Source organism: Podarcis pityusensis (genome assembly GCF_964106645.2).
Source record: "Podarcis pityusensis genome assembly, chromosome: 5".
NCBI lineage: Eukaryota > Metazoa > Chordata > Lepidosauria > Squamata > Lacertidae > Podarcis > Podarcis pityusensis.
Window position 1 is genome coordinate 67,269,020 of NC_138032.1, and position 25,558 is coordinate 67,294,577.

At 41.1% G+C, this 25,558-nt stretch overlaps 1 protein-coding gene across 18 annotated transcripts in view; it reads right to left on the reverse strand.

Annotated features, from left to right (window-relative positions):
- Positions 1–25,558, reverse strand: part of PCDH15 (protocadherin related 15) — a 648,544-nt gene that overhangs the window by 137,153 nt on the left and 485,833 nt on the right. For all 18 annotated transcript variants that reach the window (XM_081004527.1, XM_081004539.1, XM_081004528.1 and 15 more), the window contains 5 exons: positions 15,680–15,873; positions 12,056–12,188; positions 9,919–9,998; positions 5,317–5,410; positions 1,009–1,137 (listed from right to left, as the gene is read on the reverse strand). In XM_081004527.1, coding sequence (XP_080860653.1) covers positions 1,009–1,137; positions 5,317–5,410; positions 9,919–9,998; positions 12,056–12,188; positions 15,680–15,873 — 630 coding nt within the window. The remainder of the gene's footprint in view (positions 1–1,008; positions 1,138–5,316; positions 5,411–9,918; positions 9,999–12,055; positions 12,189–15,679; positions 15,874–25,558) is intronic.

Here is a 25,558-nt window from a genome sequence, read left to right on the forward strand (position 1 = left end):
CTTTTCTTGTTATTTCCATATTTACTACTAGATGACAATTCTGGCTTCAGTGAAGATAGCACTTTGCATGATTTAAAAATTACAATGACACAAAAGGTAGAGATGTGTTGGAGGACTGATATATTCTAGTCTACTACCCAAGCTAAGGAATGAGTTGCATTTTGTTGTTTGCAATGATACACTGACAGCATCCTGACAGAACACAAAACAGATTGAAAAAGATGCTTATTGCTACTCTAAAATGACATGACTATATCCTATAGAATGTCAAAAAATCCACCAGCCACAATTTTATCCCAGTTTCAAACAGTGTAGGCTCACTTCAAGTTCTGTTCTGGAATATTTTATGAACACTGTTTTCACATTTCTTACTTAATATTCCAAAAATTGGATTTGCACATTTGTGGAAGGCATCTTTCCACAGATGAGAAACGAAGGCTCCATTTTAGATGTCATCAAACTGGTACCTCCTATTTTTCTGCAAAAAGTGAAGTGGTTCTAACATCACGTTTACTCCAAAGGAAATCCCACTACATTGAATAGGGCTTACATTTTAGTGTTTAGGACTGCAGCCTTAATCACAACGTGGGCCAGAAAAGAATTTTAGAGGGAAGTTTGTAAATATGGGTAACATATTTCATTTCCACCCAAGTACTATGAGAGCAATACAGGAGAGGTATGAAGTTGGTTTCATGGGGAACTGTTGCCCAGATACCAAGGAAAGCTGTGAACAGGAAGGGTTTAGTATCCATGTGTCCCTTTTGCAACACTGCATTTCACATTCCCAACAGTTCATGCATGGATTTTGCCTCATGGTGGGTTGGGAGGCAGGGAGGGGTCATTTGCAAATTATATCTACCGAGATATGTTTAAGTTCATTTTTTAATCAAAAACGTAGTTAAAACCAACTTCATAAATTGGCGTCATCCACTGGACAACCTGGCAGCTTTAATTCATTTAGAGACAATTTCAAATCAGTATGTTCACCTTTGCTAGCAACAGACTTACCCTCACTTGACCAACAAATGCATTGGCTTCCTCTTCTAGTACTGTAAGGTTCTTAGGCAGAAAAGGGTCAAAGACTGGCCCATTGTCATTTACATCTGTTACAACCACATTCACTGTAGCAGTTGATGTCTGCAAGAAAAAGGAAATAAAATTATGAAGCAGATGTTTTGACCTTACAGGAGGATACTTAGTCCTTATTACTGAAATTCGTATTCCACCATTCACCATAAGGGTAACATCCATAAGAATATAAGCAAATTAGAAACCATACAAAACACTAAACTATCTAAAATCATTATACAAATGAATGCTACAGAGTTGGATTATCACTATTACATTATACCTGGTGATACTTAGAAGGTACTGCGTTAGTAGGGTAGGAGAGCTGATACATTTATACACACACACACACACACACACACATCCAAAGTGTGCACTGTAGATTATTTTTGAAAGTATCAAAAGTAATCTGAGACCAAAGGGGTGCATTGGCTATCAGATGTGTCCCAGGCTTTTTATACTTGTCTACCCATGTACTATCGGAAACCAAAGGGGTGTGTTGGTTGCCAGATGAGATTTTTTTTCCAGCTCTCCTACCCAACTGCAGTGGCAGAAGACAAGACTCAAAAACTGTTTTGTGGATAAAATATGTCATCATTTAAAAGTTCAACAAAGGCTGGAATTCTGCATGTGCAAGTAAAATATCCCAGTAACAGAGCAACTGGATGAACATGAGCTTCCCCCCACCCCGGGGAAGAAGACAATAAACAGGATGCTTTTGCAATGTGCTACTGCTATTGAAATGTAAAATGATAGAATTATGTGCCATTAAAATGAATATTAAGCGAATGTATGGATTTAAATAGAGTCTGAGTCACAGAAAAGAAATTACCTGAAAACTGGGAGGGGAAATTTTAGGCAAAGCCTAAAATGTTCAGCTATGAGAGTATAAAAGAAACTATGAATATACAGCACCTTTGTCTACATACACTGATAGCCTTGTATAAATGATACCCTGATCAAGCAAGGGAGATCTGCCATGCATACGGTTTCCAAACATGCACACTTGGATGTGTATCTACATCTGCACCACAGTGCTCATTTGGACCCCACTGAATGAACTGGATCATCTTTTGAAGTAAAGATGGGGATCTGCATTCCCTTTCAGAGCCACTAGCTAATTAAAAGACGCCTGCTTCTTGGGAGAAAAGCGATGACAAGCCTAGACAGCATCTTAAAAATCAGAGACATCACCTTGCCGACAAAGGTTTGTATAGTTAAAGCTATGGTTTTCCCAGTAGTGATGTATGGAAGTAAGAGCTGGACCATAAAGAAGGCTGATCACCGAAGAATTGATGCTTTTGAATTATGGTGCTGGAGGAGACTCTTGAGAGTCCCATGGACTGCAAGAAGATCAAACCTATCCATTCTGAAGGAAATCAACCCTGAGTGCTCAATGGAAGGACAGATCCTGAAGCTGAGGCTCCAATACTTTGGCCACCTCATGAGAAGAGAAGACTTCCTGGAAAAGACCCTGATGTTGGGAAAGATTGAGGGCACAAGGAGAAGGGGACGACAGAGGACAAGATGGTTGGACAATGTTCTTGAAACTACCAACATGAATTTGGTGAAACTGTGGGAGGCACAGGAGTGCCTGGAGTGCTCTGGTCCATGGGGTCATGAAGAGTCAGAAATGACTAAACAACAACAACGGACTGTCCTACTATACCATTACCCCAATCTCCAAGCGATATGAGATTCCAGGGGGTTCAAGAAAGGGAATATCCTGAACTTGCACACTTGGATGCTACATCCTACTGATGGAAAGCTCAATACATTCCTCTTTTACTTTATGTATTGGAGCTACAGGCTGAAAATAGAGTGCAGTAATTAGAAGCAAAGATGCAAATGTGACCTTTCCCATGAAAAGGTGTAACCACAGTGACAGTTAACTAGCCAGGATGAAGCAACTGAAGCAGGAGCTCCCATTCTGTACCTCATTACAGTCTTGCTGATGCTCCTATAAATGCAACTGCAAGTCTTAGAAATTTGCATATTTTTTTCCTGCTCACCAAACATTCTGTTTAAAATGAAATAAAGGTAAAAGTACTAAAATCCAAGTGCTAATATACGGAAGGTTGCACCTTGGACAGATTCCCCCCCACCCCTTGAGTTATATCTTCATTAGAGAAAACTCTTTGTGCACCAAACAGAGAAGGCATGCAAAGTCCCTAGATGGAAGATGCATATATTGTATGATATGTTTATTTTTGTTTTTCTCATGTAGCATTTTCCTTTCCACAAGAATATCCACAAGAAAATAATGAAATAAAAATGTGAAATCTACATGGACTTTGCAGGAAAGTTCAATGAACAACAGGACAGAATCTAGCCTGTTGCTCATTGCTTACTTGACAAAATCCTTACTTGAGTTGTTTGGTATTCCAATCCCCACTCCCACCCTGGGCAGCATCTTCCCAAAGATAAAGGTGGGGGGAAAGACATCAAAATAATCTTTCCACAGACAGGTACAGAACAGGGATTTGGTAGTTTGGGATCGTAGAGCCAGTGGAGAAAAAATAACATTTCAAAGCTAAGGATGAAAGGTTTAGGTAAAGGATTGTGCCATTTGTCAGCCAGGAAGCTTTGCCTCAGGCTGGTTTGCCCAGGCATCCTTTACCAAGTGATGAATTCAATGTGTGATAAGACATCACAGATCTTACGGCATGGAAAGAGCTTTCACATTTTCTCACAATTGCATTCAGTAACAGGGTATAGGTAGAACTCCATGTGGGGGCTGAAGGTCAGAAAACCATCTTGGCAGGCTGGGACTGAGGCACAGAGATGCCTCAGAAAGCCAGTGCTGCACTGCTGGGGAAACAAGACCCCTTTGAATTGTGAATGCTGTAAACTCTGCATTCCCTCCCTTGAGGGACAGTCTCTGCCACATCTTAATTCCCTACAGAAGCATGACCCTGAGTGAGTGCATAGAACTCCCCTGGAATCTTGCTACTTCTTGGCAGAGATTGGGGGTGGCATAGAACCTTTGCAATATTACGCATGTGAGCCAGCCTGTAGTCTCCAAAGTGAAGAACGAAATGTTATGGCAGACACAAGCGTACTTTCAAAACACCAGCACTGTGTGACATTATCATGCTGTAATCCTCCCTGGGTCCACTCGACTGGCTGCAGTTTTGTGAGATAGGGAAACATAATATCATGTATTGAGTATCCCTTGATTTTCAAGAGGAGAACAAGACACAACATTGCCATTTTTTTGTGGCAGTCCTCTGTCATTCATAATATATAATTCCTCTCTAAGCTTGCCTCCTTATGGACACTTGTATCTAAACACAGCACGTGAATTTCACTGTTAAGAGAATAGTATCAGTTTACTAGCAACTCATTGCACATAAATGCTTTCATTATTTAATTTTAGCACTATAAACACTACTGAAATCTTACATTATAAGCAACAGTTCAATTCCCCAAAATGATGCTTCATTTACAGTAGCAAGTATGAACTACTAGCACATTTCAGGGAGAAGTGGAACCATGATCCAAAGAAAGACTACTATCCAGGATATGTTGACAGCATTTAAGAGAAATGTAGTATTAGGCAGTAAATGGAAGATTACCTTTTTGTATTAAGAAAGATCACTTTTCACTAGCAGTCAATTACATCATCATTGATAACAAATAATGTAAGAAACATCTCAAGAGCTAACCTAATTTGTAAAAAAATGTTCTCTATACCATAGCTAGTGGAAGAAAACATTTGATACAGTTTTCCTTATGATTTGTCACACAACATTTTCAAAATGATTTCCCCAGTGCTAGGGGGGGAAATTGAACCAACTATATCTGCCATGTGCAAAGTCTCTGTAGAGATTCTGGTAAAATGTTTTTATATGGCACAACAAGTATCTCAGGTTACGGTTTCACACAGTGCAAAGGAAAATGTTCAAAAATGATATGTGAGAGACTTGGGCAGTGTCCTGGCCTCAGGGAGCTGGAACAACCATAAGCTGTCCCCCATGGGATGTCCCTCGCAGTGTGCAGTGTCTGTACTGGCCATAAAAAAAAACAATGGGAGGTCAGAGGATGTGACACAAATCATTTCAGTTGCAGCTCTATTTCCAAAACAGCACATTGGAGGCATTCGCACAAAACCTCCCAACATAAAGGGGAATTACTGAGGGTTATAGACAGTTTAACAAAGACTTGCCCTGTTTTGGCTGTGCTGCTCTCAGTGCCCTGTTGTTCAGGTCTCAGAAACTTGTTTTTATATTTCTACAAGAAACTTACCCCATCTGGTCGGCCATCTGAGGCTGTAACAATCAAAATGTAGCGATCGGTGCTTTCTCTGTCTAAAGGCTTTCCTAAGGCTAGAAGTCCGGATCTAGCAATAAAACAAACATGTATGTTACATCAAAATATGGCTCCTAAAAATTGACAAGCACTGTATATATTTATATGCCGCTGGATTGGTTGCATTAGTGAATACTTCTCATTGCGATCCAAAGCAAAAAGTGATTTTTTAAAAAACATCCAAGTTTTCCTCTGTAAAAACTGCAGACAAGTACTTTCTAGTTTGTTTTCACATTAAAAAATAAAACAAACCACAAACCGCTAAGTGCTAGGAATAGACCAAAACTATTCTCACAGAGGAAGTTACAAGGCAAGTATGTTTTTTTCATTAACTTCTGCTGATGCAGAAGATCAGAAATCTCAATTCAGGGACATCTTTATTATACCATTGTGAGTGAACTATATTATTTCCTTATAGCTTACCTAATTTGGCAATATAAGCAGCAAAACAACTGTGGCTTTCACATACAACCAGTCACAATAGAAATCTGAATTCATGATCAACTTTTCAGGCAAAAGCTTCATAGCAGACAATGGATGTGAACAATCCACTTTCTCTGTGCAGCTACATACTGAGTTATTTGTATTACTGGCTAGCATACATTTCTACATGGTGCTATATGTGGGGAAAGGGTTTCCCTATTCCCATATTTCCATTTTGGTCAACCCCTATCTGCAGAGGATATGAGAAACTGCCACAGCATGGGAAAACCGTAATTGGTTCTTTAAGAGCTATCTGACACTGATGTGCCATGCCACAATGGCCTTTGGAGGTGGAGAGCATGTCCAGTTACTTCCAACTTCATTTTAGCTTTTAAAGGACGCCCCTGGACATGGGATTGTATTTCAAGCCTCTCCGATCTGCTTAATCATTCGAGAAGTGATTGGTTGTGGCATCCAAATACTAGAATTAAGTATTTTGTTTCTCTCCATTCCTGTTCTGTATTCAATGGCTCCCATTATCCTAGGGTCATCTGAGCTCAATGGAAGCAGAGACAAACTGCTCTATATCAGTCAGTTCTAAGGCATGTATATGCTGCAGCACCATTTCACCGCCTAAATTCTTCTAATTCTAAAAGCTTGCATACATAACATAGACCTGCCCTTCTGTTTCAGGAACATCGAAGTGCAATGGAGATGCCATGTGGGCTCCTACAACATGACCTGGCTCTTCTGACATTACCACTCCTAAAGGGAGCACTGGCCCTAGATTACCAACAGGGCATTTTAAAACTCTTTTATTCTGAAATCAGAAAAAAACCTTGAAATGAGAAGAGCAGTGCTGTGTTTATATTTTATTTCTATTTTTTTGCTGTTAATTAGGTGCTAGTTAATTAATCAGTTAATTAATCAGGGACGCGGGTGGTGCTGTGGGTTAAACTACAGAGCCTAGGACTTGCCGATCAGAAGGTCGGCGGTTCGAATCCCTGCAACGGGGTGAGCTCCCGTTGCTCGGTTCCTGCTCCTGCCAACTTAGCAGTTCGAAAGCACGTCAAAGTGCAAGTAGATAAATAGGTACCACTTCTGCGGGTACATAAACGGTGTTTCCGTGCGCTGCTCTGGTTCGCCAGAAGCGGCTTTGTCATGCTGGCCACATGACCCGGAAGCTGTACGCCAGCTCCCTCGGCCAATAAAGCGAGATGAGCGCCGCAACCCCAGAGTCGGCCATGACTGGACCTAATGGTCAGGGGCCCCTTTACCTTTACCTAATTAATCAGTAATACAGTGGTACCCCAGTTTAAGAACAGTCAGGTTTAGGAACGATTTGGTTTACAAACTCCGCAAAACCAGAAATAAGTGTCTTGATTTGAGAACTTTACCTCGGTCTAAGAATGGAATCTGAACCGTGGAAAGGCACTGGCGGTGGGAGGCCTCATTAGGGAAAGCGTGCCTCAGTTTAAGAATGGTTTTGGTTTAAGAACGGATTTCCGGAATGGATTAAGTTCGTAAACTGAGGTACCACTGTACCATAGTTACAATATTAGACCTACAGGAGGACTAATCAGGGAAGGGCTGCTTGGTACTATCCTACCCCTGCCTGGTCTGCTTTTCCTAGCCAATAAGAGTGGGTGGGTTGGGTTTTTTTGGGTTTTTTACTACAGCAGTTTGTTTCTCCTGTAAGATACCTGCCTGCAAGTAAGGGGCTGATTGCAGTGTGGGGTATTGTTTGATTCCTGGCTGAGTAGATAGAGCTGGGGTGTGAGTGTGCCTCCAGAGCCTGCCTCAGTATAATAGACTCTGCCATAGGTCACCCTTGAAATGGCCACATCAAGGGGTCCCATATATTGACTGATGATTTCCCCTTGCCCCACCCCATAGGCCAGGTACTGTGGGTGACAGACAGGCCTGTGACCCTTATCCAAGGTGAAAGATTGTGCTCTCGCAAAGTTTGGTTTGGTAGGGTTTCTCCTGAGGGAGACAGAGGAAACAGAGTGTTATAGTGGTTATTACCTTTGGCCTGACAGTGCACGATGCTCCTACTACTAGGCCTTAGTATATCATCCATGAACTTAATTTCCCAATTGCATGTAGTGATGCCATATGATGGTGATACAATGTGCCTAGGTAGGCAAGGAAGCAGGAAGTTGTGAAGATGTGCCCCCAATATCAGCGGTAGTGGGCAGGGGAAGGTGCAGCTGGATCGGAGGGGCTGAGCATGATATCAGGGAAGACCTAGATGTTTGGCTCCTGTTCCTGATTTTGGCCCTGCCACTTCTCTGGTAGCTTTTCAGCACCTGCTTCAAACATTTTTGTTCAGTCAAGCCCACTCATGCCTTACTGCTGACTTGATTTCTTTAAAGTTTTTAATGACTTGTTTTGATTGGCATTAAAATTATTTCATGTAAAATATAAACAAAACACTTAGAGGTTTCATTACAATCAAGCTGTTTATAGATTTTGTTAAATAAATAAAATGGATTAAGTAGTTATGTTGGTTCGTATCAGAAATGGAGTACTTCTGTTTTCTTACAGCTCACTAGAGAGAACCTGTCATAATCTTATACTGCATGTTCTGAACATGGATGCTCTGCAGAGCATCTCTGCTATACTTGTTTCTAGAGACTGCATAAATAAATACTGTATGTATTCAAATGCAAATATTGCCCATTACTTTCATTGGAATAACCTGGAAATATGAATGCCTTTTGTAACTTTTAATGCGTGCACAAAGAAAAGCATATTATAAAGTAGTGCTAGCTGGAAGTTAGTTGGCTCAGACATTTTGGGGGCGGGAGTGGAGAGGGGGTGGCATTTTGGTAAATTTTCTGAAGTTGCAGAGAAAGAAATTTCTAGCACTTTTCAGGGAAAGAGTTTCCCATGATAGATATGAGAAAGAAAGCTACAGTCGCTATTTTAAAAATATCTAGTAAAAAAATAAGATGGCCATGGAGGCAGACATCTTTCCTTTTGTAAAGGAAGTCAAAAACAAAATACCCCTGGGTAATTCCTACTGGACTATTTTGTCAATGAGAAATGCTGTCAGGATGCTACTGCTTAGAGCAGCTCCTTTATCTCCCGAAGAAATCTTTTTTGCCAGTTAAGTGAGAGGCATTTTCAGCCCAGTCTCATTCAAAAGTAGATGCTGCCCTCAACTTTTGATGGTTTATGCATTTGCAAACCTCCAGCTACCTGGTGCAATAGTTTCCACTGCCAGACCCCAATATGTATATATATTTTCCCCTACAATGGAAAGTAAATTGCATAGAAATAACAGAAAACAGCTTCAGGATAATAATCTGCAGTGGCAGAAGCATACCATCAACCTGAGGAGTGGAAAAGTTCCTAAATTATTGCAGCATCCTCTGTTTTTAGTACGTTGCTTATACCCGCATTCACACTGGTGAACAAATGTCTTAGTACATGAGCTTTGAGAACATAATGATAAGAGTCTTGGTTTGCTCTTTTCCTAATTTCTGAGAGGGGGAAACCTTCCCTCAATATATCCTTCTTTCTCCATTTACTGCAATTAATATTCAAGCAAATAATAGCTTTGCAAATGACAGGGCCTTAAAGGAAAGGTTTTCACTATTTCTGGTACATATGCTTTCAGTGTTCCAAGGCTTTTCTTTTCACTAATTAAGGTGGCATCCATTTAGGAAGAATGCTAAAAGCTTTCTCAGTTAGTAATGCCTGGAATGTCTGGTGCTGAATTCAGACAATGGGCCCAAAAGGTCTTCCTTTTCATTACAGTACATTTCATTTTTCCAGACAAGAAATGGTAAGTAAAAAAAAAAAAAAGGCACTGTCATTAGGAGAAACCTGGCAAGTCTAAAGGCTTCTAATTAATCCCAGGTCACTCATATAATGGAAGTTTCCATCTCAGTGGGTTTTACCTAGTCAAACATTTAAAATAAATAAATGGTCTCGGGTGTACAATTTCAAAGTTCAGTACCATTCACAGAGCTCCCATTAGTGTCTGAGAGCTCAACTTCAAGCAGCTGAATACCTCCGATTAGAAGCTGTGTTATTTGCACACAATCTGCATATTCATTTGGGCTGGGAAGTTGAAAATTCAGCCATAAGGGTTATTCGACTTACGTTCGAGAAAGGTTAAATACTTGCTGAGGATCTCCATTCTGTATGACGTATGTTATGGGGTCACCCTCTCGATCAGTTGCCTTCAGAAGAACAACAGAGAAAAAGTGACATGTTACAGATTGCAATGGCTTCTTTTTTTATTAGGAATTTTTTAAAAACAAAAACAAAGAACAAATCCTGAGTAGTGATGGGCAACACATTTTAAATGCTAATCAACTCATTCATAACAATTAAACATTTGACAGCTTTAACTCTAGATCAACTGATTGTATGTGTTTGTCCCCCTCTAGAGAGTGTCTGCATTTTGGCTTCATGGAGAGTGTGCTCTCATAAGCATGGTAATTGCTTATTGGAATTTCAGGAAATTAGAGTATTTGCATACTTAAGCTTTAATCAACAATGACTGACAGAACGAGAGGTAATAAAGAGGTATTCGGCGGCAGTAAATTCTCCAGCTAATTTTCAAAATAACTCAGTAGGGATTATTTATTACTGCATTCCTTAAAACAAATATGATAGCTCCATTTAAATATTGCACTTATTTGGGCCCTTCTTAAAATATGAGGTATTAAAAATTATACTGGACAATAATCAGTTTGAAAAGAGTGAAGAGATTATTAGACAATAACATTAATAAAACAAATCCAGGTGGTATTGAAGACTGATTTTCTAGATCCATTTCAATTAGGGTTTTGGCCTGTCTTTGGCACAGAAACTGCCCTGGTTGCCTTATATAATTACCTCTGCTGGGAGAGAGACGAGGCAATACGTCCCTGTTAATCCTCCCTGACCTCTCGGCATCTTTCAATACCATCAACCACTATACCCTCTTGGAGAGGCTGTCTGAAGGGGGGGGCAGCACTGCTTTGCAGTAGTTCCAGTCCTATTTGGATGGTCATTTTCAGCAGGTGATACTTGGGGACTGTTTTTCAGCACAACTGAGCCTTCACTGTGGGATTCCTCAGGGCAGAGGCAGTTGTATCTGATTTAAGACTATAATACACAATCCAGTTCTGAAGTTAAGCATATGCTTAACTATCACCCATTTAAATCAATGGGATACAGCAGTGCTTAACTTTGGCTGTATTTCTAAGTATAAAAAAGAAATGTTTTGGTTCCACAGTTGTTTAAAAACAACAAATAAATAAGAACACAGTGGTTCTTCCCACCCCCCAAATGTCTAAATTTATTTTTTAATTTCCGGTGTCAAATCTCTGTAAAATTATAAAAGTACACCTCATACGTATTACCGGTACTTTTATGGAGCAGGAAGCTTAAAAACACTGTGTAACATTATCTACTATTGCATACGTATTAACATTTCACACCTTTAAACAGCTGCAAATGAAGATCCTAAACATCTGTATGACAAAAGCTGTTATGTTGAATGAATGAATTTCATTTAAGACAAATTAGAGCAACAATTTTCAGAAGTTTAGCAAGGATTCCTCAATGAAAAAATATCTATAATGATGGGCAAGCTACTCTAAAAGTCCACTAGTCCATCACTGTTATTCGCTACAAAATGGAGCCAAAGGAGACTGCTGGCTGTGTTCCAGGAGGCACTTTCAAATCCATGATGGGCAACAATGAGATTCAAGAAGCCCAACCAACACTTTACATGAAGTGAACATGCACCTCAGAAGTGCCTGAGATGTACATGTAGAGGTTTCTCAGCAGGCAAACCAATAAGGAAAGGGTTAAATGGCAGCAGAAAACCCATACTACAGAGCAGGGTCCCAAACTGGGTCTCCAGCTGTTTTTGGACTACAATTCCCATCATTCCTGACCACAGGTCCTGCTAGCTAGGAGTGATGGGAATCATAGTCCAAAAACAGCTGGAGACCCAAGTTTGGGAAACCCATGTTATAAAGCAATAATGGGGAACTTGTGACCCTGCAGCCATTGTTGGAGGACAACTCCCATCAACCCTAACCATTAGCTGCATTGTCTGGGGCTGATGGAAGTTGAAGACCATCACTTGTAGGGCCACAGATTCACTACGCCCCCCCCCCATGCTATAAAGTAATATTTGTCCAGAACAGACCCTGAAAACAGCAAAAGTAGCTAGGATCAAGACCATCACATCCATAAGCAGAAAGAGTTCTGTAAATGCTTACATTGAAGCATTCTGTACCTGCAAATTTAGCAAAATGGCACCAATTCTCATGGCCTCACTAAGTTCAAGACTGTACATCTGCTGGGGAAAGCGGGGTGGGCTCTGATTATTTGGAGGAAGAACCTCAATGTAAACAGTAGTGATGGAGCTCCTGCAAAGACAATGGAACAAACAAAACCCAGTCAAAATCTTTATTATTATTATTATTATTATTGGAATTTTTTTTACACCACATTGCACACTTTGGTAATAAGCACTCAACATTTCTTCTGAACCTTTGGGTTACATCCCAGCAATTCTTTGCATCTGATGCATCTGACACAAGGTGTTAACAGGGCAGGAAGATTAGTGTTTAATTACATTTTAATTATTGTATTTTCTATGTTTTTGGCTTGCTCTGCTTTATCTGTGTAAGCTACCTTGAGTCCTGGACTAAGAAAAAGGAAGGATAAAAATAATTTTAATCATAATCATTATAAAGAATATTCAAAAAGTATTTCCTTTTTATACTGGTCACTTTAGTTGATTTAGTTGACCCCTGACCATTAGGTCCAGTCGTGACTGACACTGGGGTTGTGGCGCTCATCTCGCTTTATTGGCCAAGGGAGCCAGCGTACAGCTTCCGGGTCATGTGGCCAGCATGACTAAGCCGAACCAGAGCAGTGCATGGAAACGCCGTTTACCTTCCCACCAGAGCGGTACCTACCGTATTTTTCGCCCTGTAGGGCGCACCGGCCCATAGGGCGCACCTAGGTTTTTTTGGGAGGGGGAAATAAAGAAAAAAAATTATTTCCCCCCCAGAACAGGCTGCTATCCGCAAGCCTAGGGAGCCCGGCGGGAAGTCACGCCGGGCTCCCTAGGGTTGCGGAGAACTGCGCAAAGCCCGGGCGTGCTCTTCAGTGCGCCCCAGGCTTCGGCATGCAGGCAGCTCTGTGCAATCCTTGGGAGACCGGTGCAACTTCGAAGTTGCGCTGGTCTCTCAAGGGTTGCACAGAGTTTCCTGAAGCCTGGAGAGTGAGAGGGGTCGGTGCGCACCAACCTCTCTAGCTCTCCAGGCTTCAGCGAAAGCCTGCATTCGCCCCACAGGATGCACACACATTTCCCCTTCATTTTTGGAGGGGAAAAAGTGCGTCCTATAGGGCGAAAAATATGGTATTTATCTACTTGCACTTTGACGTGCTTTCGAACTGCTAGGTTGGCAGGAGCAGGGACCGAGCAACGGGAGCTCACCGCGTCACGGGGATTCGAACCGCTGACCTTCTGATCGGCAAGTCCTAGGCTCTGTGGTTTAACCCACAGCGCCACCCGCGTCCCTATAGATCTAAAGGATTAAGAAGCTATTAATTATGCATAAATAAATAAGCTATTTAGATCTCTGGGGTGATAGGGAGAAAAAAGGTGACTTGAAAATTCCTTTCATCTGACCAACTTGGTGGAAACACTTTTGTTTTGTTTTAAAGAAAACCATGAATATTTTCTTAAGGCTAGAAAAGAATAGTATGGGTGACACAATGCCTTAGAGTGCTGTGCTGAATATTGAAATTTGCTTCTTAAATGGCATCAACAAAAAACAAAACAGATAAAGTATAGTCTTATAAATGTAGGGATGGAAAAAGTAAAGCCTGAAGGACGTGTGTACCAAACTCACTGAATTTGTCATAGTCTATGAATTTATTATAGAACCCAGAGGGCAATGACTTTCATTTAAATCTTCTGGCCCTTGCATTTGCAACAATACATTAGAAAATGTGATGGCAACAATATTAAATGACTGGGAACAGCAGCAGCAGCAACAACATCAAAATAAGCTAAGAGTTAAAAGTTTAAATGCCTGTGGATTTTGAGCCTATATACCACAATTTTCCAATGATAATGCAGAGTTCTTCACATTTAAATGCAACTGTAGGTCTGAACAGATGATGGCTTTTAGCAAATACTGTATACTAAACACATGGACGGGGAGATGGGCCTGCACTTGTGAGTCCCATTCCCTATGTCCACTGGGTCTGCCACCAACGTTAACACATTCAGTGGACCATCAGAAAGGATAGCCTATGTATATATACTTGTACGTGCCTCAGTTCTCCACCCAATCAGGTCAATGGCTTACGTATCTTGGCTCTCCTTTCCGGTGGCTGTTGAAGGTGGTGACATCCACAGTTCTACTCCTGCCTCCACACATAAGCCATACATGTGGAGGACTAATGACCAAACATCCCTACAGTTGCAATTAAAGAATGAAGACGTTCTCCACAGAGTGAATAGCTTGGTTTTGCCCACTTAGGGGCTATTTTGGTGATATTTCACCTCTATGCCTGATGGTATTTAGAATGGTTCTTTGTCTCACCTGGTTCTTCCCCATCCTTCTCCCTAAATCTGAAAGGTAACATTCAAACCAGGAGGAGAGAAAGTCCCTCTCCTGCCTCTTGCACTGCATGGAGAAGTGAAGGGCGGGAGCGAAATGTCACCCAAACAGGGCATGGAAAGGTTTAGGAGTATCTGTTTTAGTCTGTTGTGTTTTCTTTTTATTTGTCTTACAACTGAGTAGCCACACTTCCTTAACTGGTCTCTATTTGTTTCTCCAGCTTTGCTTTTCTGAACTTTTGTGGTGCTAAGATGGCCAATTTATATCTTTTTGCCAACACAGTGGTAGCCTTGGCATATAAATTGCCAGAAACATGTAATACACATTCCAGAATGGATTGGGCTGACAACGAAATTTCATTTAATTTCAAAATGGATCTGACCTCACTTAAAATACACACATTGCTCTGTTATGTGTAATGTCTCCCCTCAGGTATATACACTGTCACATTTAAAGTGGGGAAACACCTGCAAATTATGACATGCAAATCAGGCTTAAGGGCCCTCAGCTATTCTATTCAAACCTGAAGTGTTCTGTGAGTTAAAATCAACCTTTGTTTTGTTTTGCTTCTGCCAAGTTGGTATGAGAAAATCGTCTCTTTCTACTCTACGCTTCCCAGATCTAACAAGTAGGAGATTAGAAACTGAATGACTTTGCTAGTGCAAATGTAGGTTTCCATGGAGTGTATTTCATTGCTTGTCCGGTGTTTGCACAGCTTGCAATTTGTGCTCCAAATTGAGCTGAGGCACACTATAAGATTGTATCATCTGGATAAAAGGTTACCTCCAGCTCAGCGATCCTTTCATTCCAGGACATTTGGAGATACTACCTTTGCATGATAGTTGGCAATTTACAGAACAGACAACTACTTTTGCCTTCATTGCTTTGCTTTCTCTCCTCCTTTCTCTCATTCTCAGTTTCTTAAACAAGCACACACTACAAATATGGATGGAGGAAACTTAACATACTAGAATTTACTGTAATAATGCTACTATTAATGCTACTACTACTAATGCCCAATCAACATATTACGGTGCATATATCTGTGTGCTGGATATATACTAATTTCATGAATGAGTCACAACAGTTCAGATATAAAGGCTTCTTTTGAATAGCATGCTTAGCAAACAACCGACTGAAGTGCCTTTTCTAAAGAAATCAAATCACGGGCGTCATGTTTCTTTGATGACTGATCCTTTACACCTTCTACTCATTACAGTGCAGAAAGGTTAATTTCTCAGCTATGGAGAAAAATATTTAATTATAATATTAATTACCTTCTCTGTGGAAGAGGAGCACTGTCAGATGCTTTGACAGTGAGGGCATAGGAACGTCCTACCACCAATTCAATTCCTGGAGCAATAGTGATAAGGCCCGTTTGCTCATTGATCACAAAGTCTCCCGGATCTCCGGCCAGGATTTCATATGTGATCCGCCCATTTGAACCTTCATCGGCATCCATGGCAGTGAGCTGCAATTGAAAATTAGAATTTAATTTTTGTTTCCCCTTAGGGTTGCTGCTTGAATGACAGGAAACCTAATTTCAATTGCTGTCAAAATAAAGAGATTATTTTCTGTGTGAGGCATCAAACAATCATGAATCAAATATGGACACCCTGTGATATAGGATGAAGCAGAAACTACATTATAGAAAGCATGAACAGCAGCAGCAGCAGATCACTTAACCCAAGATGTTCCAGAGCATCTTTTGGTGCCGGTGTGGTGGGTGGATTAGCTCCACGGGTGCATTTGCGCCACACTGACCTTTCCCCTCCCAGTAAACAGCTGGGAGGTCATGAAAGAACCTCCATCCCACCACACAGTCCACTATTGTTGTACACCTATCTCTAAAACTGTGCAGAAGGGAGTCAGTTTCACCATTCTCTTCTACTTCTGAGCCTCCCTAATTTCAGTTCTGAACCAGACAGAGACATGACACCTACAAAAATACTGATCTATCAGGCTGCATACTGATGTACTTGAAAATAGAAAGGCTGTTTGCTGACAGCGAGCTGTGCTTTCACCTGCCTTTATTCCTGAATTGAGATATATACAGCATATCAATCTATTCCTGACGGCTTCTTTCTGAACACTCCTCATGCTTCATGCAGGATGTCTGCTTTTTATTTCATTTTCAAAGCAACTTGTATAATTACCAGATTACAGATGTGCTTGGAAGGCACTTTTTTAAAACACCCCCCCCTTTAAAACACACACACACTCCTTCAACAAAGCACGGGGAAAGGAGGTGGCCCCATAACTAATACAAAGATTGTTAGCATTATTCACAGGCCTGGTGAGAAGGGTAGGTGGCTTTATGGCTGACACAGGAGCTGGCCAATAAGTCCTCCTTTTCAAATAATAAAGATGGCTTTCTCCTAAGCCCACTTTGAGTAAGAAGACTGTATGTATGACACGACTTGTTGAGTTTGGTTCCAAACTGGGCTCTTCAGTTCACGTTTGTCTGTCTGTTTGTTCCTATCATAACCAGCTTCTTGAAAAACTATTACATAATCCCATTTACTTAGATCTCCGATAGGTATTTCTACATACTGGCCAAGTATACAAGGTTTAGTGATCCGCAAACTGAGTGAGCAACAGCAGCCGCTGCTTTTCCTTGCAGATAACACAGGAAGGGAGAGACACACAGCCCCCTTCGTGCACTGAATGTAAGCAAGGCTATGGGGCCACATGGCTTTCCCCTTCCCTGAGAAATGTCCTCTTGAAGTATGCTGGAAGCAATTATTCCCAAGTTCAGATGCACATGCTGATGGCTAATGCATGCAAGGAGGGATTCTGATTGGCCAAGCTCCCTCCCCAAATGCAGGAGGCCTTTGTGTGGACATCTATATCTAGCAGAACACTTTCTGACAATGTCAATCAGATATAATAGTGGCGGTGTGATGGCAGTGTACAGGACTAGCTCCTATGACCCTGTAGCCACCTCCATGAGTACATTCATCACGTGGAGGCAGTTGTGTGTGTGTGGAGCTTTTCCTACTCTCGAGTAGGACCCTTGCAGAGACACATGCCCAACTGGCATGTTCCCTCCCTCCTGTTTTTTTTTTTTTTTAAAAAAAAAATATGGAACGCTTCACGAATTTGCGTGTCATCCTTGCGCAGGGGCCATGCTAATCTTCTCTGTATCGTTCCAATTTTAGTATATGTGCTGCCGAAGCGAGCACCCCTCCCTCCTGGTTGATCATTCAGGAGCTTCAAAAGCTTTCTTCTGCCCAAACATCACAGCGACCAATGCCAACTGACATCGGCACACTTAGGGATCCACAGAGTCTTCGCAGCTTGGGTAACAGATCTCAGCAACTCAGCATTGTGGCTAATCTACTTTATTTACATATAAACACACATGGAGCACTGCAACATGGCTCCCTCTCTCTCTAGCATCAGACAGCAAAGAGAAAGAACAAAGGACAATAGTCCCACTTCACGGAACACAGTAACACAAACATCCTGCCTCCATCACTTCCCACTCTGTGGAGTCAAAGCATACACCGTCATGTGATAGACAACAATCCTATGACTGCAACCACGGAGCAGGAATTCTTACAGTGTGGAAAAGGCAAAATTTTTCTTTCAGCCTTTGCCTGTAGACCATGTGTGAACCAGTAACCTCGAAAGGCAGGCAGAGTCTTCTGTCAAGTGACAATTGATTAAAGCTGCAATCCTTAAACCCACTGATTAGGAAACCCTACTTACCTCATAGTAATGCATAATGTGAGACTGTAAGAGGAGCTCTGTTGAATTAAACCAAATACCCACTGAGTTTGGCATCCTGTACTCACAGTGGCCAACCAGCTGCCTATGGGAAGCCCATAAGCAAACTTGAGTGCAAAAGCACTCGCCCCACTTGTGATTCCCAGTAACCAAGAGTCATACCATCTCCAAAACTGGAGGTAGTACATAGAAATCATGGCTAGTAGCCATTGATAGCCTTATCCTACATGAGATTGTCTAATGTCCAGTTATTTATTTATTTTTACATTTATATCCCACCTTTCCTTCTAGGAGCTCAAGGTGGTGTACTCACTTCCTCACTCTCCTCCTCCCCCCCCCCCCAACAACACTGTGAGGTAGGTTTGGTTGACTGGTTCAGAGTTGCTCAGTTGGCTTCATGGATGAATGGTGATTTGATGCCTGGTCTCACAGGCACTCTAAAACTCTACACCACACTGGCTGCTTTAAAGTTAACCAAGTTGATGGACATCACATATTGTGGGAGAAAATCCCATAGCTTAACTACATAATTGTATTGCACAATTAGAACGGATTTCTACCATTTGAATAGATCCACAGAGTGTTAAAGCGCTGAAGTCAACTATTTGCTTCATTTTTATTGCTGAAAAAGAAATCTCTCAATTCATATATTCCTTTAATCATTTAGAAATTTCCCTGCAAAACTGCTCATAGTTGTTGACCTCATAAACGAATGTCCCTAATAAAGGTTGATGACAGCTTTAAAAAGTGTTATAATAACCTTCTCTAGATCAGCAGTAAAGGGGTTGGGGAAAAGATAAATAAGAGCTTCACGCAAAATGCAAGTCCTAACCATTTAATTACATACTTGGAGCCCAGCCAAGTTTTAGTGCGACAACACGAAAAGGGAAACTGGTAGAATACACAAATACATAAATTAACAAGGTTAATTAAATTTACAAATGAAGGTGCTTTGAAATGCTAAGTCATCTGAATAACATTTTGGGGGCAAAAAGATGCCTGAAAGGGAGAATTAAAGTCAAAGAACTGTCACAGCACTCTATGATTTTGGAAATTCAAATTGCAGGTGGTTTTGGCTGATAGACTCCATAGTTTAGGTGTTTTGGGATGGGGGGGGATTAACATCTAAAAGAGACTGAAAAAGGGATCCATTCTGCTCTTCCTATATATCTTCTTCATGCAGTAGCAGCAATTTTGTTCCATTTAAAATGTGCAATGCTCACAAGCTGACAATGATAAATATGTTCCGTTAATGCTGAGGCAAAGACGTGATTCTCATTATGCAAATAGGAAGCTATAAGAAACCTTCACAGCATTGTGCCTTAACAATGCCATGTTGCTTTATTGGGATGCCAGTTCTGATCTGTTGCAATCATTTTGAACAAGGATTAGTTTAGTGGGACAAAACCCTTTTCAACCAGTGATGTTTTCCACCAATATTTGGAAAAGCTAATAAGACACTCTGACTCCAGTCTGTCATGAACTAAAAGTTCAGGCAAATTGGTCTGACTCCCAAATGCCTAATGTGATTACTTCCTACTGATCTAAACTGAAACCTGCAGTTGTCGTGTTCCAAAAGGCTTTGCCTTCCAACCACCACCACACATGTAAATAGTGTTCCAGGCAAACAAACCCACTTCCCCAAAGTCATACACAATTAACATAAATTTATTCTAGCTACTCCTACAGTGTTATGAAAATTACCATGTGGCACTGCAGCTGACACCTCTGGATTAATAAGCAAAACTCAGCTGGCCCATTGAATATGGGAGCTTTGTTTGTTCTTGGCCTCAGCAATGCAACCCATTTACCAAGAGGTACAGTTTCAAAAGCTGGACATGAAACTTTGGGGAAATGACATTGAAAGTTCCATGGAGGTGTGTCACCAGATAGTCACATCAAGTAATTATAACCAAATATTGAAAAAAGCTACATTTGTGCATAATAATTCAGCTTTTAGCCTATTCCCTCCCAGCTAGTCATTTCTAACTTTGATTCATAAAAAATCATCCTTAGCCACAAGCATTTTTTTTTAAAGCACTGAGAGATCTTTAAGCACTACAAAAACAATTCATGAATGAACGTTATACACAGATGCAACTCTTTCCCCACATTTGGAAAATAACTTCTAGTATGACTATTGCATATCTCCTTCACAGATTTGCTTTCGGAAATTGTAAGTACGTAAGAGAAAGGCAAATTCTACCTGACATTGTTTTGGTTTCTTCCATTTCATTTTATTTCCAACTGCATGCTGACCATAGACCTGAAGCCTATAATTACAGTGGTACCTCAGTTTAAGAACAGTCCTGTTTACAATCAATTCGGTTTACGAACTCTGCAAAACCAGAAGTAGTGTCCCGGTTTGCGAACTTTACCTTGGTCTAAGAACAGAATCCGAACAGTGGAAGGGCACCGGTGGTGGGAGGCCTCATTAGGGAAAGCGTGTCTCGGTTTAAAAATGGTTTCAGTTTAAGAACAGACTTCTGGAATGGATTAAATTTGTAAACCGAGGTACCACTGTACATAAGAAGTAAATCCCATTGAATTCAATGGAATAGGACCTAAATGTTTATAGGATTTGCAGCCTTAGTGAATAATCTGTCTATAGCAGGCTTCCTCAACCTCAGCCCACCAGATGTTTTTGGCCTCCAACCACCATGATCCCTAGCTAGCAGGACCAGTGGTCAGGGATGCTGGGAACTGTAGTCTGAAAACATCTGGAGGGCCGAGGTTGCGGAAGCCTGGTCTATAGCATAGTGAAGCTTTAGCTAGGATTTTTACACACACACACACACACACACTTACTTTAAGGCAATATTACTTGATGCTTCATTTTTTTTAAATAAAAAAATGGAAGTAAAGAAGGAGGTGGTATGAAACAAAGTGAGGCGGTAGAAGGGTAGAAAAGTCAGAGGAGTTGTGGCAGAAAATCAGATACATCCAAGGACATATGAGGTGGCAGGGAAGTACTTATAATACACAGGATCTCAGGATCCATTCTCACTTCAAGAAAGATGAATCCACTTTAACTCCTTCTCCAGACAGAGGTCAGGTACAGGGGATGGATAAGGAGAAAATAATTATCTCCATATCCTGAGGACTGTGAAAGCACTGAACCGCACAAGTCTCAAAATTGCAGTTGCAAAGGTTACTGTTAAGATAAGAGGGAGAAAGGGAAGAACCCAGAATTCAATTGGCTGTAACCAATCAATGAATAAATCAAACCCACCTACTTCTTCCCTGAACTCCGTCCTTGATTGTGTGCACTCGTTCTTCAATTCCACATGGGAAACAGCCAACAATTTCAAATATGGAAGCCAGTGATTGGGGTTTTGAGGTCAGGCAGGGCTGAGTTTAGCAGACCCAGTGACTGCTTGGGGCACTAGGTTCAGAAGGTGCTTGTCACAGGCTATTTACTCAGAAATCCACTTCACAGATAAATCAAACAGTGCAAAAAGCTCACCTTTGCTTGTAAAGCTGGCTCTGTGTGGCCAGTGGTATGTTAACTTTTTATACTTATTATTTGCAGGAAGATTTGCATCTGTGATCAGTCAACAAGCCGTGTGTGGGACTGTGAGCAAAGCCATGTGTGCAAAATAATTCTAAACGACAAACTCACGAAATGGGTCCAAATTCAATAAGTTATTCAAAATGTAAACAAATGGAGAGAGATGCTGAGGATGTACCTCACTGGGTAGTCATTTGGGCAAAAGGAGAAACATCTCTGGTGGCTTCAAGACAGGCAAAAGGCCCACTACGCCAACAGTCCCAACACCCTGACTTTCCATGGAGCACCAAAGATGGACAGACGAAGTGTAAAAGAAAAGTCAGTTTGCACATACCACTTCTTCCAGATAAAGTAGGACACTGGTGCATTGCCCAATGATCCTTAAAGCTCTGTAGCCAGCCCTGCACATGGCAAATGGCATTGATTAATCCAACCCTAATGTTTTCCAAACATTTATCTTAAAAAGCTTTAAGGCCCATGCATCTGACAAATTATACACATGCCAGATAGTGTACTGGAATAGGAACTGTCATTTTTGCAAGACAACTATATGCCACTCAAATTAAATGTTTTACTATCTCAGTAATGCAACTCAATTAGCAAATAGAAGGAGCCTTTCACCATGAATTATTGTCTAACTGCACAAACGCACTGAGGTCAGGGCTCTTTTTCTAACCTACTTCTTTTTATTGGAGTATCTGGTTTCACAGTCTAATCATGACTGACCTGGGCCATTTTCCTTTTGAAGCTATCGCAGCTGATTATCACTCGAAGGAGGCAAGGGTCCTTATAAGATTATACAGCAATTAGGAGGCAAATCAACAGAGTAGAACTGCACAATTTCCAAGGATGTATATTAAGATCTGTGTGATTATGACTGATATACAACCCTCCAATTAAAATTGTATGTTTCTTAATTAAGAGATGTGAAGCCCAATCCTTTATGTGTTTATTTGGAGGTATGTTCCTCTGTGCTTGGAGTCAGTGTTTTGGTATAGTAGCCAAATTCTTAAAGCTTACAATTTCATATACAATAAAATTGGACATCTCATCTGATCCAAAATCCTTCCACCATCAAGCCCCCTAGACTCAAGAGACCAACAGTTCAAAAGGAATTAGTATTTAAAGACTAGGATGACATCCACACATCCATACATTTAAAGTACTCTTGTACCACTTTAACAGCCATGGTTCCCCCCAAAGAATCCTGGGAACTGTAGTTTGTTGAGCAGCAGATCTCAGAGCTACAATTCGCAGAACCATTAACAAACTATAGCTCCCCAGATTCTGTTAATGTGTGCTTTAGACAAATGGTGTGAATATAGCCTAGATTGAAGGTTTCATGTGCGTTATCTTGCCAGGTAGGTTATAAGCATTGCAATCCTAAATGTCATTCGTCCTTGAAGAATGTTTTAATTTGAGTTAAATGGAGATCTGCCAAAACAAGTGCGTTTAACACATATCAAATTAATAATTTCTTACCTGAATCAACTACTCTTTATAGCAGTCCAAAAGCCCAAAGCAGATTTATACTCTAACTGTAATGGGAATGCATATTTTGAAATTCAATCCAGATAGCAGAACTACAAACTTTTGAAAATATAAAAACAGGATATTTAAGCTCACTGCAGTCATCATTGCTACAAGTACATTTTCAGGGCTGGTGAGATATATTTTACTCAGAAGTAAGCGATGCATGTGGTACGGCAGAGCTGCCTTCCTGGATAGGGCTTGGGGTGGTGGCAGTGGCAGTAGCAGTGAAGCTGTGGCCATGAAGTTACACTGGCAGGACCGCCACATATAACACTTTAATCTTACTGCATTTCTGACAGTGGGACAGCATACTCCTTCACTCCTGAGGTCATTCAACAGGCTATTTTCGGGGGTGAACATGCAGCTCTTTTCTCCAAGAGTCTGCTGCCACACCCTGAGCCCAGCATTCACTGCTGGGATGGTTTCATCACTTTTCCAAGTGGTCCACACAGATTCCTTGGAGACTCTAATGGGTTTGGCAGCAGTGAGTATGTGCAAACGTGCTCAGTTTGGGGAAAAAAGCAAGGTAATGGTATGGCAAACGAGAAAGCTAAAATCTAAAGAAGAATGGAAGGGGATTGTCATCACCTGTATAGGATGGTTATAAGCTGGGAAGAGGTGAGATGAGATATAGTTAAGCAGTAAAGAACATGTGGTTTAATTCTCAGCTCAGCCGAGGACTCAGTGAACATAGCCTTAGGCAAATCACCTAGGAACATAGGAAGCTGCCATACATTGAGTCAGTCTACTGGTCCATCTAGCTCAGTATTGTCTACACAGATTGACAGTGGTTCTCTAGGGCCTCAGAGAACAGTCACTCCCAGTTTTACCTGGAGATGCCAGGGATTGAAGCTGACATCTTCTGCATGCAAGGGACATGATCTACGACAGAGCTATGGCCCTTCCACCTTTCAGCCTGTGTCTTCATCAATAACAGAGGACACTGACACCAGCCCTTCTATCTACCTACCTATGAAAAGTTTCATGGCCAAAACCAAATGGTAAAATCAGAGCAATCCCTTCATTTCAGTGCCAGCTATGAACACACATCTTTTTTCTCAGATTACTGTTGTTGCTGGCAGTATAGCTCTATGTATTTGCATTTTATACAAAAGCCTTTGCTTTTCATTCACAGTCAGACCTCACAAGTGAATCCCTTTCCTCAATATTCTCACAGCAAAGTCACCCCTTTCTCTTCCATTGGGTCAGTCAGCTGAACAATCTGCACTTCTGACCTCTTGACAACTGATCAGCTCAGAAAACTGAAAATTATTTCTGTAGAGGAGGTACTTAACTCCACCTTACTGACCACATTGCCTCTCCCTCTTCAGTTTAAGAGGAGGCAACTAAAAAGACACAGTGGCCCTTGACTTTTATCTCAGACACATTCACTGTACTCTAATAAAAGTCAACCACAATTTTCAGCTGCTAATAATGAAAACCTCCAAAGGTGATACATCCTGATGAGGGAATGATTTGGTCTCTCCTCATTTATGAGATCAAATACCCCATGAACAGAATAAATCAATTGTTGCACAATGTACATGCTTGATATGAGATCACAGTGGGTACTCAAAATTATTTCACTTTTTGATTTGTTCACTCTGGTACATGCACAGTGGCATTTGCCTATGTGTGCCTTATACAGATACAAATTCATTTAATCCAAAGTGTAATAAAATATGTATTGTTGAATTACCTGGCCTATGGAAGATCCCCAGGTGACTCCTTACTCCAGGAAGCCTCCCTTGCCTTCCTCCTGGTTTCCAGGTGCTTCTTTGAGTGAATTCTGGTGTTGCAAGTCAGCTCACTAGGGGATCAGGGTTGTGGGGGAGAAGCTGCTATTCTGCCATGCCCTTTAATCTGAAGCAAAAGCCACAGTCTCTATCGTTACATTATAAGTGGCTTCATGCTGGCAAAAGTCGGGGATATTCATCATGAAATGGGACAGAATAGCAAAGAATCATGAGTAGTTGCTAGGCAACTCCCGATATGCCCTCTATGGCCAATTGTGACTCTTCATAAAAAGTGCATAGTGCATCAAGCCACAACATACTTTTTGTGTATTTCATGTTTTGTTGTACTTGTAGATATTGTTCCATATCACCTTGATGTTTTATATGAGTCAAGAGTGTATATATTTATAAATGAAATAAGGTAAGGAAACTATTCAATTGGACACCATCTAGATGTAAAACAAGTAGCTAAGCAACTGAACTATGAATCAGAAAGTTCATGGCTAGAATCTTACCACAAACACTCTAAGTGGCCTCCATGCTACCAAGGCCACCTGAGCCTAAAGCGACAGCAAGGGATCCAGAAGTACCTTCAAGCTATTTACCTGTTCCTTCACAGAGAGTGTAGCCTCCCAGCCACCTGG